The 16,338-nt window shown below is 41.3% G+C and overlaps 1 protein-coding gene across 1 annotated transcript in view; it reads left to right on the forward strand.

Annotated features, from left to right (window-relative positions):
* Positions 1-16,338, forward strand: part of unc5b (unc-5 netrin receptor B) — a 67,802-nt gene that overhangs the window by 28,470 nt on the left and 22,994 nt on the right. The window contains exons 2-7 of the mRNA XM_037692666.1: positions 8,257-8,487; positions 8,716-8,859; positions 9,189-9,292; positions 11,828-12,008; positions 14,459-14,626; positions 15,069-15,233. Coding sequence (XP_037548594.1) covers positions 8,257-8,487; positions 8,716-8,859; positions 9,189-9,292; positions 11,828-12,008; positions 14,459-14,626; positions 15,069-15,233 — 993 coding nt within the window. The remainder of the gene's footprint in view (positions 1-8,256; positions 8,488-8,715; positions 8,860-9,188; positions 9,293-11,827; positions 12,009-14,458; positions 14,627-15,068; positions 15,234-16,338) is intronic.

Consider the following 16,338-nt stretch of genomic DNA (forward strand, 5'->3'; position numbering starts at 1 on the left):
GAAGTTTAAAACAACAGAAAAAAAGCCTGATCTCGCCAAATACAACTTGACCTCTTGTCTTTGATGACGTGGATCTCCAAAGTACTCTTCCTCTTATACTTTATTTTCTGTCCCCCTTCCCCCCCCTCGCTTCCAAGTGCAGTGTTGGGATAGCGAGGGCACTGGAGAGGACAGTAATGACTAACTCTGTAAAGGTAATGATAAAGTACAGATGCTTAGACTCCACTCTGGCTAGAGGCTCTGGGTCTAAGAAAATTACAGTCATTCGTGTGTGTGTATGTGGGGTGGTGGTGGTGGTGCGGGGGGGGGGGGGTTGCATGAGAACAAGAGGCAGGGAAAAAAGACAGAGGGCATAAAGAACAACAAAGACCACTTCAGTCAGGCTGGAGACAAAGACAGGCATGTGATTCATTTCCCCTGCCAGATATTGTAGCGATCCAGCATTGCGTGAGTGTGTGCGTCTGCGTGTGTGTAACTTATTGTCTCTTTTTTTCCACTTGTCTTCGAGTGTCTCTTGACCCGTCCTTTGCCAGCTCTCTTGTTCTCCCATCTTGTCACCTTTGCTCACATTCCCCTCTTGTATTTCTCCCACGCGGTCCTCAGACACGTCCAACGCTGTCACTCCACTGTACTCCAGAAAGGAAGGCACTGCTTCGTCTACGTTTGAACTTGGCAAACATAAATAGGAGTTGCTTAGAGTACACTATGCAAGGTTGCCATTTAGAGTCTGGGTGTATGTGTGTGTTCACATGATTGTGCTCTTTGGAAAAGAATACCAAGGAGTCTATGTTTGCTGTCTAGCTGTCTGCCGTCTGTCATTAGAGTAATAAAAGACTTGCTGAGCTGCGCAGAGAGAAGTTCTCGTCTTTAAGACTCCTCTGTTTTGCACAAATTGCCAGCTGCTGAGCTCTGATGGATGTTTGCATGCTGGCCCAAAAACACAGGTTTCAACTCTAAACCCCCTCAGCTCCCTTCCATTACGAGGGGAGAAAAAGAAGTACTCTCTGTTGTCCGAAAGTATTTTTTTAAACGGTGCCTCCACGCAGGCCTCAGAGCCCAAACACAGAGAGAAATCACAGACCTCGCCTCCCTTTCTGTCTCCGTCTCAAACCGCCGTCTCCGTCTCTCTCCACTTGCGTCTCGGTGGCGCGTCTCGTCATGCCTGATAGAGTGACAGGCTGTGTTTTCAGCCGATGTCTGAACACCGAGCGATCAATGCCGGACAAAGGGAAGGAGCAAGGGTGAGGGGCAACACAATTGGTTATTGACAGAGAATTCAGAGTTTGAAAAAGTGGAGGCGACGGCTCGTAAAAGAGGAGAGAGTTGTGAGCTGCGCAATCATTGGGCATTGTTAAGCTCTGAGTCGCCTTAACTTCTGTTTTATTTGTTTTTGTTTACGTCTGCCTACAGTATGGTTGATGTCTAAATGAGTCCAACTGAAGCAGCGCCCGAGAATAAATGATCTCATACAGTTTTGGATCTGCTGTAGTACCATGACGTTTACAGAAAAGTCCCCTGACAGCGCCTCTGAAGTGATTTTGGGAAAAGAATGACTCTTTTTATTTTATGTTACTGCATCAATTTTAGGTCAAAGGTCTATTTTGTTATCACATTTTGCTTTACGCTCCTTCTGCAGGTACACATTTAATCTTGTTTTAGTTTTTTACGTAGCATATTTTAGCTCATTATGTGTAATATCGACTGAGTTATTGGCATTATTGTGTTAGTTAAGGTTGATTGGCTGTGGTGGCCATCTTGAATTGGGTTGACTCTAAAAGTTAATTAGTTGTCGATGGTTAATTTCTGAGTTCTAGTAAAATCCGTAGTGGTTCATGAAATATTTTGCTAACAGGCTAAACATACATATAGTCACCTTCTGCCATGACTAAACCTCTGAGAACTTCTTCTTCTTCTTTCGGCCGCTCCCGTCTTCAGGGGTCACCACAGCGAACTAAGTCGCACGAAGACATGGCAGTTATTTTACGCCGGATGCCCTTCGTGACGCAACCACAGACCACCGAGCTCCCACAGCCCTCTGTGTGGAGCAGAGAGCTGCCATCTAGGACACCCGGAGGAGCAGATGGTGGGGGTTAAAGGTCTTGCTCATGGGCCCAGAGTGGGACGAATGAGGATGGGGGCAGGTGTGAGTGCTTCACCTACCCCACCCACATTTTTGATGTTGTCGGTATCGGGGCTTGAACCGGCGACCTTCCGATCACAGGCCCACCTTCTCTAACCTCTGCGCCACCACTCCCCACTCCACTAAACCTCTGAGAACAATAGCAATAATTATTGTATTATTGTGGCTGCATTATAATATTTACATTATGAATGTTATTAAAAGTATATGATTCTCATCACTGTTACTATTATGGTTTTAGCTCTGTCACACCGCTGTTGTTACTGCTGCAACATTTCAATAATACAACTCACATTCCATATTTACAGAATATGAATTTAAAGGCAATGCAATATAATCTACATAATATAAAAGAACAGTCGATTTGTACATACAGTTACAGTATTTTTCTGCCTTTAAGTCACAGTTTTTTGCGTAATTTGCATGCCCTGCAACCTATACGACTTATTATTTATTCATGTATTATTATATATCGAAGTGGCTTAATTTAAGTTTTTTTCCCCATATTTATAAACCTTTTTTTTGGCTGAAATCTGACCATTTTAATTCATTCTGACATTGAAAATATTGAACACTACCATTTTCAGCCACTAGATGGCACTCGAGTAGTATAGCATGCCGTTGTGTCATGTAATAGGTAAAAGTGGCTATGACACAATCGGCTTGCCATAGTCTGCCACCTGCGTCCAGCTCCAGGATCATGCCTGGAGCAACCGTCAAATCAGCTTCATTTCGCTGCGCCGCCCGGAGAAATGCAGCTGATTTGACCATTGAAGTGCATTTATTAAGAAAAAGTTAAACTGAGACACACCTTTGTTATGATTTTGAGCAAACAAATAATTGTTTTTAAGTGTTAATCTTGCTAAAGTCCTCCCGTGCACGATCCCGCGGCCACCATGTGGCATCCAATCAATATTTGGCACAACACTGGTCCACATTTCTGGGTTTCAGCGGTGATGCATAATAGATCAGAGTCAGTCAGAGTCAGAGTTTCTTTATTGTCATTCGCACCTCATGTGTGGTACATGTGGTGGAGCGAAATTATGTACACGGGGTCCCAGTTACATCCAACAATAAAATAGATGCAACCTATATGACAAAACGACATATTTATGTGTTTTTTTTTCTACTTTATTAGACATATTTGGACTGATGTGACTTATAAGGTGGTGCAATGTGTACGACAGAAAATACGGTACATATAAAGTTATGTCTAGAAAATTTGCTTATACTTTCTGGATCTCTTCCTTTGCTTTTTTTTTTCTTCTCTTGTTCTCTACCCACAGTGCATTGTATTTGCTGTTACTGTTTTTAATAGAAAATATATTTAAAAACAAAGACACCCCTCATTTCCAAGCTGTTTGCTAGGAAACTATATTGTGTATTTTTGTTTTGGTTAATTTTTGTAATAAACAGTTATTTACCTTTATTAAAGCACAGGGCTTCTAAAAGTGAGCCAGGTTTCTGTTGAACTCTTTCTGCGGTCCAGACAAGACAGAGGGATGTGACGGTCCGAGTTCTGAAGCTCAGCTTTAAGTTGGGAGTTGAAGAGCAAGCACAAGTGAGACAAAACTTGAGACAAGCTGAGCAGAATGCTGGATGATGGGTTCAACTTGGATTAGGCCCGGAGAAGCCGTCGCCCTCTCCGTGTGTCCTGCAGCCACAGCAGAGCCGTGAGCCGAGCCAATCCAGTCCAGTCCCTCCAGACGGAGACGGGATCGGTTTATGGGAACAGTGGGATCAGAATGGGAGCACGCTCTTCACTGTAGACGATAGCATCTGCCTTGTTAAGTAGTTTTTCTTGTTCCTGTGTAGTAGAATAACTGAGCAGGCTTGGGCCTAATGCAATCTGAAAACAGAGCGCTGCAAATTTGCCTGTTTAAATCAGCTGTATGCACACACACCTCTTTATCCACTGAGTGCAGCAAATGAGATTTAAGAAGTGTGAGGCTGCTGTGTGGGAGAAGGCGCAGCCACTTCTTGTGTTCTTCTGTGCGCGTGCACGTGTGTGTGTGTGTGGACTGAGCTGAGCAGAATATAACTGCAGCTTTTGGAAATCTCCTGACTGGAGCTGAAGCTGTCAATCTCCTGCACTCTGCTCCAGTTTTCTACTTAACACTTTTTGAATTCAGATCATCTTTATAAGCAGAGGCGAGTTTTCTGCTGAAAGGTTTAGAATTTAATACCTGCATTTTATTGAAGGGAACGTGGTGGCAGTAGTTCAATGAAAGACAGCGTTGAAACATAAAAAAAAACTAAAGCGTTTCTTAAAGGAAGTAACGTATTTTCTGGCGTATAAGTCGCATTTATTATGCGTTTATTTAATGGTCAAAACATCTTAATTTTGCCTGGGCGGCACTGTGCCATCCATCCATCCGTCCATCCATCACGGTCAGAGCCGCTACGTTCCTCCGCCTGCACCAGCTAAGTGAAGCGAGAGGACTCGCTGTTGCAGTTCTTAGAAATTTAAAGTGTTAGTCAAAATTGTGTTACGAATATGGGAAAAAAAAAAACCTTCTACAAGTCGCAGGATGGACAAATCTATGCAAAATACTGTTACTTACACTCCGGAAAATACGATCATCTTGCTTGCCAACGTTTCAAACGAATATCTAATTCGATCTGTTTGTGCTCATTATATGTGTTGGGGATGACTCTCAGCTACTGCCACACCAAAATTTAGCTCAACGTCTGTAAAAATAGAGTTATAGCTCTTTTTGTGCTTAGGTTGGTTAGCTGTGGTGTCCATACTGAATCAGATTGACTCCAGCAGATAAACAGTTGTAAAAAGTTTATGAGTAATATTTTCTGAAAGTTTCATTAATGTCCGAGCAGTGCTTCGTGAGATATTTTGCTAACAGACAGGAGTACGCCAAACCTTTAAATGAATATTTGCACCTGCTAAATCAAATAAGTGTTACATGGCAGCTAGAGTAAATTAGAACAACCGCGTGAGGGTTTTGCTTCTAATTTCCAGGTGTTTTAATGTCTTCTCCCTCCTAACCTTGAGATTTCTGCAAGTGTAGCACATGTCAAAGTTATTTATCAATATTCAGTCTAGAAATAGCCAACACCACTGCAGCATCGGCGCGCTGCTGTAAGGGGTGTCTAACCATCTTTATTAGGCTAAAAAAAGTCTGCCTGAAGAGGTCAGAAATTCTGTCCTCCCTGGCAGGAGCAGCTTGGCAGCCTTGCCAGGAGAGATGTGTCACACTGGAAATGTCAGGGGATAATGTGCTATCAACGGGACCTATATGTGAAAGGTCAGCAGCGCTCCTCCTCAGCTGAGGAGACTGGACCGTCTAAAGCAGGAGGCCTGCGTCGAGCAGATTAGAGGCGATACGATGAGGCAAAAATGTCACCATACTTCTCCACTTCTGCTGCACCCTGTCAACACCTTGGACTGCTTCTTTAAATACACCCAACACCTTGTAGCTGGACTGAGATGCAGAAGAAGACCTGTTGCACATGTACGCCCACCAAGTGGCTGAAGGAAGTATCTGGTGGTGCGATAGTGGAACGTTTGGTATCGAGCTGATACCAAGTGAATGCAGAGCCCAAATCATCAATACTCAACTGATGCTTTTAAATGATCTGTAGAGTTTCACATCAGGAAAGACGTTTGACGTGTTTCATCGTCAATAAGTTAATCCATTTTTCTTCCGTATGTTTTTCGGCATCTTTCTTTGTTCTACAATTTTTTTACTATCTTAACAAATCGTAGATCAAAACATTCAGCTCTTTCAGGACAATCTTGTTATGACTTCTGGTATCAGTGCAACTTTAGCTTTTTGAAATATTTAGCCATTTCTACCATTTTTTTCCTCATAGAAAATGAATTGAGCTCATTTTTACATCCTTCAAATCTTTAGACGTGTTTACAACCTTTTATTGCTCCGTTCACATTTTGTTCTGCTTCAGCTTCTTTCAGCTTCCGTGTGAAAATTTAAACATTTTTTTCAGCTAATTTCAGCTGGTTTTTTTAAGCTGTTTTGTGCTCCTTTCATATTCTTTCTGCTAACTACGACATTTTTGTGCTTCTTCTAGTTTCTTTCTGCTAATTTCCGCTTGTTATGCTCCTTTCAGATTATTTATGCCAGTTTCAGATTTTTTCTACCATTTCAGCTACTGTTTACTGTTTTATGCTAATTTTAGCCTTTTCAGCCAATTCCACATTTTTTGCACTCATTTTAACTTTTTTCAACCTAATTCAGCAAAAATGTGCTCTCTCCACTTCCTTTTGGTAATTTGAGCTTCTTTCTGCCTTTGCAGTTACTTTTCAGCTGTTTTTTGGTCATTTCAGCTTGTTTTCAGGTAATTTCCACTTTTTTGTGCTATTTTTTATTCTTTCAGCCTACAGTAATTTGGCAAATTTGTTTTTTCTACTTTATTATGCTAAGTGAAGCTTGTTCTACCTTTTCAGCTACACATTTGTAGCTAATTTTAGCTGTTTTCAGATAAATTCAAGTTTTACTTGGGTATTTCGGCTACTTTCAGCCTACCGGTAATTAACTTATTTCTTCTGCTTTCAGCTTGTTATGCTCTTTTCAGCTTTTTTCTGCTAGTTTCAGCTTTTTCTGCTATTTCAACTAATTTTTAGCTCTTTTGTGCTAAATTTTGCTTTTTTGTGGTTAATTCAACATTTTATAGCTAATTTTAGGTCCTTCCTCTTCCTTCTGGTAGTTTAAAGTTCTTTCAGTCTTTTCAGCTACTTTTCAGCTATTTTTTTTTTTGCATATTTCAGTTTTTTTTTTCCAGATTTCCTAATTTTTGTGCTTATTTAAACCTATTTTAGCTTTCTTCTGCTAACGTAGACTTTTTCTTCCATTTCAGCTACATTTCAGCATGTTTAATTACTGTAATTTCAGCTGTTTTCAGCAAATTTTTCAGCAATAAGCATTCACACTGCATTTTCGCAGGAAATGCAATTTCTCTAGTTTGATTATATTTTCATGACTTTTTAAAGTAACTTATTTTCACTTTTCACTGACAATTGGTTTTCTTTTTTCTATCTTTTGTATGTTTTTTGCATTTAACTATTCTGCATACTTTGTGCCACTTTAGCCATTTTTATATTGAAACATTCAGCTCACTCTAAGGATTGGTACAATAACTTTTGCTGTTTTGTTAAAATACAAAATATAACAAAATGTTTAACTGTATTTTCCAAAAGTTTCCCTCTAGGAGTATGTCGAGATTTCTTTAACGTCTTTAAATACACTGAAGTCTGCTACATTCTTTCTCCTTATGCTACTTTAACTTTTCAGCTATTCTGGCACTTTTAGCTTGCCTTTTGCTACTTTCAGCTTTTGCCAAGCTTTTAGCTACTGTCTAGTTAGCATTTTGCTACTTTTAACTTCTAATTAGCCTTGTTATACTTTCAGTTTGCCTTTTGACATTTTAGCAAGTAACAAGCCTTTGGATATTTTTAGATTTTAACTTGAATTTTGCTACTTTTTTTTTTTGGCTACCTTCTTGTTTCTTTTAGCTTTTATCTTGTCTTTTGCTACCTTTAGCTTCTAACCAGTGATTTTATGGTTTTCATATAGACTTTAGCTACTTTAAACTTTGATTTTAGCTAGTTTTTATCTTTTATTTAATTAGCACTCTGCTTCTTTTAGCATTTAGCTAGTGTTCTGCATCTTCTAGCTGCTACCACTCCATTACAGGTATTTCAGCAAACATCAGTAAAGTCATTTAGCATTTAAACAGCTTTTTCACAGCACGTGTAAGTTCTCTGGTTAGCTGATGTATTTGTTTATTTATCTTTTGCTTTCCACTGCTAATTAGCTTTTTACAAATGCAGGATGGATTTTGGGCACAGTTTCTAGCCAAATAAATAAAGATATATAAAACTGTAACAAACCACATGGGCAAAATGTAAACATAAATTTGTGGGTGGGCCCACGGTGTGTACGATGTAGGCAGGGCTGGCATCAAAATAATGGCAGGAGTTCAGTTTTGCAGCCTGAGCACATGAAAATAGGGCGTGATTGTCAAATTTTACATATTGGTTCAAGTCCAGATTGAGCCTCCAAAATAGTAGCTCCTAGTCCTGTTAATTTTTATTTATTAATTTATTTATTTAACCGTCTCGATCATCTGTTTGTTTCCAGAGGGCAGCGACTACAGCGATGCCGATGTTCTCCCCGACTCTTTCCCGTCTGCACCGGCAGAACCGCTGCCAGAGTTCCTGCTAGAACCAGAGAATGGTTTCATTGTGAAGAACCGACCGGTCCAGCTGCGCTGCCGGGCGTCGCCGGCCACCCAGATCTACTTCAAATGTAACGGAGAGTGGGTGAATCAGAATGATCACATCACCAGAGAGAGCCTGGATCAGAACACAGGTACATGCACACGCACACACACAGAGTAATGTCACCTTGTATTTCAGAGATAAACATCATACCTAATTACCAACATCATTTTCAACTATAAAATCCATTAGGTCCTTTAGGACTTTATGTGCATGTTAACTGCTTTTGGCATGGAGCCAGTGCATAAATTAAACATGCTATGAAAACTATGCTTCACTGATCCGTCCCCCTCCCTCCTTATGATTTTACCGTACGCAGGTCTGGTTGTGCGTGAGGTGGACATCTCCGTGTCCAGGACCCAGGTGGAGGAGCTGTTCGGACTCGAGGACTACTGGTGCCAGTGTGTGGCCTGGAGCTCGGCCGGCACCACCAAGAGCAACCGCGCTTATGTTCGCATCGCCTGTTAGTATCAAAGCTCTGTGCGCGTGCACGTGTGTGACTGAGAAAGGTTTAAAGGCAGCAGGAGATGCAGGAAAATAAAACGGTTTTGAGTTTTTAGCTTGTCGCATGTGTCAGCTTAAGTGTATATGCAAATAGATTTTTGGAAGCTCTCCGTCTTAGCTAGGGTAATGTGTGGCGCGGGGTGATTGACACGTTGCATGCTTATGAGGGTACGGAGTGGAAAATGTCATATAGAGACAGAGGCTTTTTGCAGCTTTGCATATTATAAGTGTGTGTGACTGAGAAGCAGCACGTCTCCAACTGCTGACATCTCTCGTCGCCTCCTGTAGACCTGAGGAAGAACTTTGAGCAGGAGCCTCTGGGGAGGGAGGTGCGGCTCGAGCAGGAGGTGCTGCTGCAGTGTCGGCCCCCGGAGGGCATGCCTGCTGCTGAGGTAGGTGTCTCTGTCCTTCTTGTTGTCCTCGCCATTCTTCACCTGACTGAAACAACAAAACTCTGCTATTTTTATCTCGCAAAACTGTTTGAGGATCCATCTCAGCTACTACCACATCTATTTTTAGCTCAATATTTTTAAAAACTGAATGGGTTAAGGCAGGCGTCTACAACCTGCGGCTTTGGGGCCACATGTGGCTCTTCAGTCCCTCATCGGCAGCTCTTTGAAGCTTTGACCAAAACTTCATGAAATTTACTTGTGTTGATTTTTACACCCACAACAGAAAAGGCTAGTTTTGGCAGTTTTCTTGTCAAATGTTTGTAAATTTTTGCCCAATAACTACTAGAAACATAAGATAATAGCTTTAATGATCCAGCAGGAAATTGTTGAAAACTCAAGGAACTTTCTTTCGGCTGCTCCCTTCTTCAGGGGTCACCACTTGTATGAAAGATTTGGCAATTTGTTTTATGCCGGATGCCTTTCCTGACACATCCTGGGATCAAACCTGCAATTTCAGGATTACAAGACCACGACACTGGCCACTGAGCTACCGCAGCCCCACCAGACATTTATTTATTATTCCTCACATACGTCGCCTGCAGAGTTCAGTGTTTTAATTTTTATAATGGATGGATGGTGTAAACTATAATTATTTTCCTCCTTTGGTCTTTTTTTTGTCTTAAAATGTAAAAATATTAATAAATGTTAAAATTCATTATATAATTTTAGTTTTATAATGTCACTCCCATTGGCCAGAAAAGCCCCACTCCAACAAACTCCGTGGCCCATGGGCCATCAGTTGATAATCACAGTTTGTAGCAGGTTTTGTGGCTCCACCCGTTTTATTTAGTGAGCGGAGAGGCAGAAATGGTTCTATTGATCAAAAAGGTTGCAGACCTCTGGGTTAAGGCCAGATTTGTCATTTTTAAATTCAGTTAGCTGTCCACACAAAAAGTAGTTATACATCCAGTGATTACTTTCTGAAAGTTCAACCAGCGATTTATGTGATATTATGCTAACAGAAACCCCAACGCACGCAGACACAGATGATAATTCTGTAAATGATCAAAAAGGCTTCCATTCAACATTGTTTCGTGTTTTAACGGGGCTGCTCTGAGTGTACAATAAATCAAACGGGCTCATTTTTCTCTGACAAAAGCAAATCAAATCAGGAGGGAAAACAAAATGATTCCTGCATGCAGATTTTTGTCATTCAAGAACAATTTGCCCAGCTGTAAGAGTTTCTTGGAGTAGCTTAGTATCACGTCTATTGTGTTCCATGAAAAAAGCAGTATGAAAGCATAATAAGCGCAGTGGTGGCTGGCCAATAGAGGGCGCTAGGGCGCCACCCCACCATTCACATCATATTACCTTGAAGATGTTAAAAAAATTAAATAATAAAAATAAAATATTTCAAAATATATGTATATATATATATTTTTTTTTGTGTAAGATAAATATTTTATAGTTAATGATGAGTAAGGTTGTTTCTTTCAAAAACGTTGTCGCTGATTGATGATGTGTTTTCGCTCTGGGGGCGCAAGAATCTTTGCCCATAGACTCGTTAAAAGTTGTACATGTGCAGTTAGCTCCTCTTCATTACAAGATATAAGACTATTCTGGGCGCAACTCTCCTGCGCCCAGAGTATGGGCGCACAGTACGAATTGTGCTTCCGATCCCCTAACAGATTGTGCAGTGACACTTTTTAAAAAATCTTTATTTAAGCAAATGGCAAGTATACAACAAACTAACAAATGAAGTGTACAGAAGAACACAGCACTTATATGAACAAACAACCAGGGCTGTTAATTAGACACATACAAATACATGCAAAAATTTACATGTACAGTAGAGCTTGTCCTATATAATAATAATAATAATTATTATTATTATATATGTGTGTGTGTGTGTGTGTGTGTGTGTGTGTGTGTGTGTGTGTGTGTATGTGTGTGTGTGTGTATGTATGTGTCTATTTTTGAGATACAGCCCACCCTGGAGAAAACTCCACCAGCCGGCACTGAATAAGAGAATAACAGAAAGGATATGAATATGTGGCTTCAAAGTGATTTTGACATGTATTAATAATTGTGTAGCTCGCCATGATTTGATAGAAAGTTGTGTTGCTCTTTTCTTTTGAAAGAATCATAAACTTTCACAAGGGTTTGATCACCAGTGTGCACTGTGACGTTTAAATCCCTGCAGGCTGATTGTGTTTACTGAAAGGCGCCATGTGTGTACGGTGCTGTCATGCTCATGCATAAACGCCTCCTAAATTATATGAAGGAACATCAGCCGAAGATATTAACGATTAAAAAACAGGATTAATTTCTAAGCTCTATAGTTGCTTCTCTTAATAAGTACCTTGTTTATTGTTGCAACTTCATATTCATTACAACATAAACAATGTTGGTGTAGATTCTTGTTAATAATCCTGTTTGCGCCTTTCTTGGATTTTTTTTTTTTTTTGTCTTCGTAATCAACTTCCTGGTCTTTATTTCAGCGGTGTGCGTATTTCTCCTTTTGCATCCTTCAAGGTGGACTGGCTGAAGAATGAGGACATCATAGATCCGTCGCAGGACTCCAATTTCCTGATTACCATTGATCACAATCTGATCGTCAAACAGGCCAGGCTCTCGGACACAGCTAACTACACGTGCGTGGCTCGGAACGTGGTGGCGAAAAGGCGGAGCAGCACAGCGACGCTCATCGTTTACGGTAAAGCAAGCTGAATTTTTCAGCTCTTCCTTCTCATGCTCCACACATGAGACGTAAACCTCATCCCATTTGTGTTCGAAGATAGTTTTGATTCAAAACTATCGAAATGTTGGTTTTCCTGGGATTTTTGGACTGTGGGCTACTAGAATCATCCCTGTGTTCCTTTGTTTAGCAGTTCACAATGTCGCGCGATGAACCGATCAACTCAAACTGTACATTTTAGCAGCTTTAAACTTCTAATTTTAGCTACAGTTGCCGCCAGGAGTTTGCATCCACTAATCATAGGCATAAAATCCATATAAATATTTGACTTTAAATTATTTATACCATTTTTTTCCATGGTGTTATGATTCATAAAATAATTGGGGGCACAAGTTAGAATTTATTGTGAGCTTTCTCTAATCCACCAATACAGGCCTAAATACATCTGCTCCTACTAATATTTGGTTAATTGTTCTTTTGCAAGTTGCACTTTGATCACATTTTTTGTGTGTCCATCAACAAGTTTGGATATTAGACCACTCTTTCCCGAGTTCACTTAAATTGGTTGGTTTCTTGCAGGGATCCGGCTTTTAAGGAAATATAACACAAATGTTCAATTGTACTGAGGTTGAGTTTTTGGACAGTCATTCCAGAAGCTTAATATTAGCTGATTTATTTATTCAGAAACCAGTTCTGATGTGTGTTTAGCTTAATGCGCCTGTTGGAACACCCACCCATGCACGGAAAGAACAATGCAAACTCCACCCAGAAAGGCCCCCGGACCGGGATTTGAACCAGGGTAACCTGCTCGCTGAGAGGCAGCAGCTCCACCAGTTGCGTCACCGTGCTGCCCTAGCGGCGTTATATTTATTTTATTATTTATATCAGTGTTTTTCCCTGGATAACTTGTCATAACTTGCCATGGTGGGGTGCTCATCTCGTCCGCGTGATTTGGGTGGGGGTGGGAGGGCGTGTTGACGGAGTGTACAGACCGTTTTTGAGTGAGGGGCGGGGTTTCGGCGTGAGGGTTCAGCATGAGGCAGTATGAGTGCTGCCTTTAGCTTTTTAGCTAGCATGCCTGTATTTTTCGCAGGCTGGCTTAGCGCTACGTCAATGCCAATTGGGGGTATGGGGGTGTCGTCTGAGCTGCGCACTGTTTGTACTGACAATTTTCAAGTGGTTGGAAGTGGGGGGGTTCAGTGTGAGAGTTCAGCATGAGGGAAGAGTCAGCATGGGCACTGCCTTTAGTGTTTTAGCTAGCGTGCCTGTATTTTTCGCAGGCTGGCTTAGCGCTACGTCAGTGCCAATTGGGGGTATGGGGGTGTCGTCTGAGCTGTGCACTATTTGTACTGACAGTTTTCAAGTGGTTGGGGGGGGTTCAGCATGAGGGAAGAGGCAGCATGGGCGCTGCCTTTAGCTTTTTAGCTAGCATGCCTGTATTGTGTGCAGCTAGCTTAGCACTACGTCGCTGCCAATGGGTTTTGACGCGCAGTTCGGTTCAGTAGGCGGGGCGCCCTGCTTGTATAACAGTAGGGGAAACACTGTACAGTATATATTTAAGGCTTTATAAACTCTTCCCACACACTTGTTAAACTTTCCCACTCTCTTATAAACACTTCATATGCTCTTAAACACTTTGGTGATCGCGATGAAGATGATGAGATGAATGTACAGTAGTGCACAGCATGTACACTCAATATAAAAAACTGGGTTTAAAATACCCACGATATAGTGAAGCTGCAAAAAGTGAACTGCAATATAGTGGGGGACTCCTGTATACAGTTTGAAAACCTCTCTGACTCCTCCAAACACACTTTTTGTCACTGTGACCAAACAGCTCAACCTTTTTCTTGTCTGATCATCAAGCCTTTCTCTAGGAGGCATTTGGATCGTCCGTGTGGGCAGCTGCAGATTTCAGTCGAGCTTGAAGGTGTCACTTACTCCATTAGTGTTCCAGCGGTATCCAGTTCATGATAGTCTTGACCCTCAATGGATTTTGATCAGTTTCCTTTTATCTAAGGAGGACAGATGAGCATTAATCAATCCAGTGAATGCCGTCGAACGCATTCTTTTTATGCTGAAAACTGAAACCACATGCTGCAAATAATCACAGTCACGGATGAGAAGCTAAAAGGCCTCGGCCTTGTCAAGCTAAAAGACATTTAGAACTTTCAGCACTATTTATTAAAGGATTTAGTGGAATGGATGGATGTTTGGCTTTTGTGTATTTTTAACCTCGACTGGATTAGAGAAAATCCTAAATAAATTCTCACTTGTGCTCCCGGACTCGTTCCATCCTGGGAAAAGACAATTCAAACAAATTGTTAAAAACCCTAAATCTAACCAACGTTCATGTCCGCGATGACTGGTTGCAAACTTCTGACCATAAATGTGGGGATCAGGCGAACGAGATGCATGTACGTTTGGACGACTGAAAGTCTTTCCCTGTCTGTGTGTCTCTGTGTCAGTGAGCGGAGGTTGGTCTTCTTGGACTGAGTGGTCAGAGTGTAACGCTCGCTGCGGGCGGGGCTGGCAACGGCGAACACGCAGCTGCACCAATCCAGCCCCTCTGAATGGAGGAGCCTTCTGTGAGGGCCCGCCAGTGCAGAGAGTAACTTGCACCACAATGTGCCCAGGTAAAATAACAAAAACAGGGTGTACTCATACGTTATTGAACATGTTCAGGTAAAGTGGTAATGGTGCAATATATGGCAAACAGCAGAGTGAAAAGGAACGTTTTTAAACTTTTTGTCCCTCTGGGGCTCTTAATATCTTGATCTCACTAACTTGGGAAAGAAAAATTAACTTTTAACAGAACATTTTTTTTCCTAATTGTTGCTGCTAGAGGAAGGAACACAGCACGTTTCAACCATGAATCATACCAATTATTTGTTTATTTTTTTTGCCTTGCTGTGAGTCAGAGTACCCTGACTCTAAAAGCAGCAAACTGCAAAAAAATGGAGACACTTCCAGCCATCACATCACACACCATGAGAATGTCACGCCCAATCTCCCTCTTACCTGCACTGATGGAAGGATCGAGCGCTAAAATGACTCACCTCTCTGCTGTGATTCCAGTGGACGGAGGCTGGACGGAGTGGGCAAAGTGGTCCGCCTGCGGGACGGAGTGCACACACTGGCGCAGTCGCGAGTGCCAAGCCCCTCCACCTATAAATGGAGGAAAGCATTGCAGTGGCAGCATGATGGAGAGTAAGAATTGCACCGAGGGGCTGTGTGCAAAAAGTAAGTCTTACTATTTATTTATTTTGATGGAGCGATCATGTTTTTGCCTGTGTGTGTGTGTTTGCTCACACTTTAAGCAAAATATCTCATGAAGCAGTGGACAGATTAAAATAAAAGTCTTAGAATATAATGGATCTTTACAGCTGATTTACATTTTGGAATCAACCTATTTCAAGATGGCTGCCACAGCCAAATGGGTATATCTTAGCCAGTTGTATAGATTTTGAGTTAAAACATAGTCATCCCCATTATATGCTCCAAGCTCCAACATGTTGCTCAAGATCTTTGCGTGAAACTTTTGTTATAACCTTTGTCATCATCCCTGTTTGTCTGTCAGCAAAATATCTCATAAACCACTGGACCAATTTTAATAAAAATGTCAGAAGGTAATCATAAAAAAAAAAAAAAACATCCTTAATTGAATAAATCTGGACGTAATCCCAATTCAAGATCAAGGTTCTTTATTGTCATTCACGTCATATGTGGTGCATGAGGTGGAACAAAACTGTGTACACAGGGTCCCTGTTACATCCAACAAAAGTATAAATTGTAAAAGAAAAACAGTACTAAGATCTAAGATGTGAACAAAGAAATATGGTAAACACTTACCGTATTTTCCGCTGTATAAGTCACATCAGTCCAAAAATGTCTAATAAAGTGGGAAAAAACGTAAATAAGTCGCATCGCTGTGTAAGTCGCATCTATTATGCGTCACCGCTGACCATCCGGAAACGTGGGCTGGTGTTGTGCCAAAAATCGATTGACTGCCAAAATGGCGGCCGCAGGAGCATGCACAGGATGACTTGTAACAAGAATTTAACAAGATTAACACTTAAAAACAATTATTTGTTTGCTCAAAATTATAGCAAAGGTGTGTCTCAGTTGAACTTTTCCTTAATAAATGCACTTTAATGGTCAAATCAGCTGCATTTTGCCTGGGCAGCGCGGAGAAATGCAGCTGATTTGACGTTTGCTCCAGGAGTCTCGGAGTAAGATGAAGGTGGCCAGTATGGCAAGCCAAGTGTCTTATTAATAGCCACGTTTACCCATTAATGAGACACTTGGCTTGCCATACAGCTCTATGGCCCTCTAGTGGCTGCAAATG

Source organism: Nematolebias whitei, chromosome 1 (assembly GCF_014905685.2).
Source record: "Nematolebias whitei isolate Nwh7 chromosome 1, NemWhi1, whole genome shotgun sequence".
NCBI classification, from domain to species: Eukaryota; Metazoa; Chordata; class Actinopteri; order Cyprinodontiformes; family Rivulidae; genus Nematolebias; species Nematolebias whitei.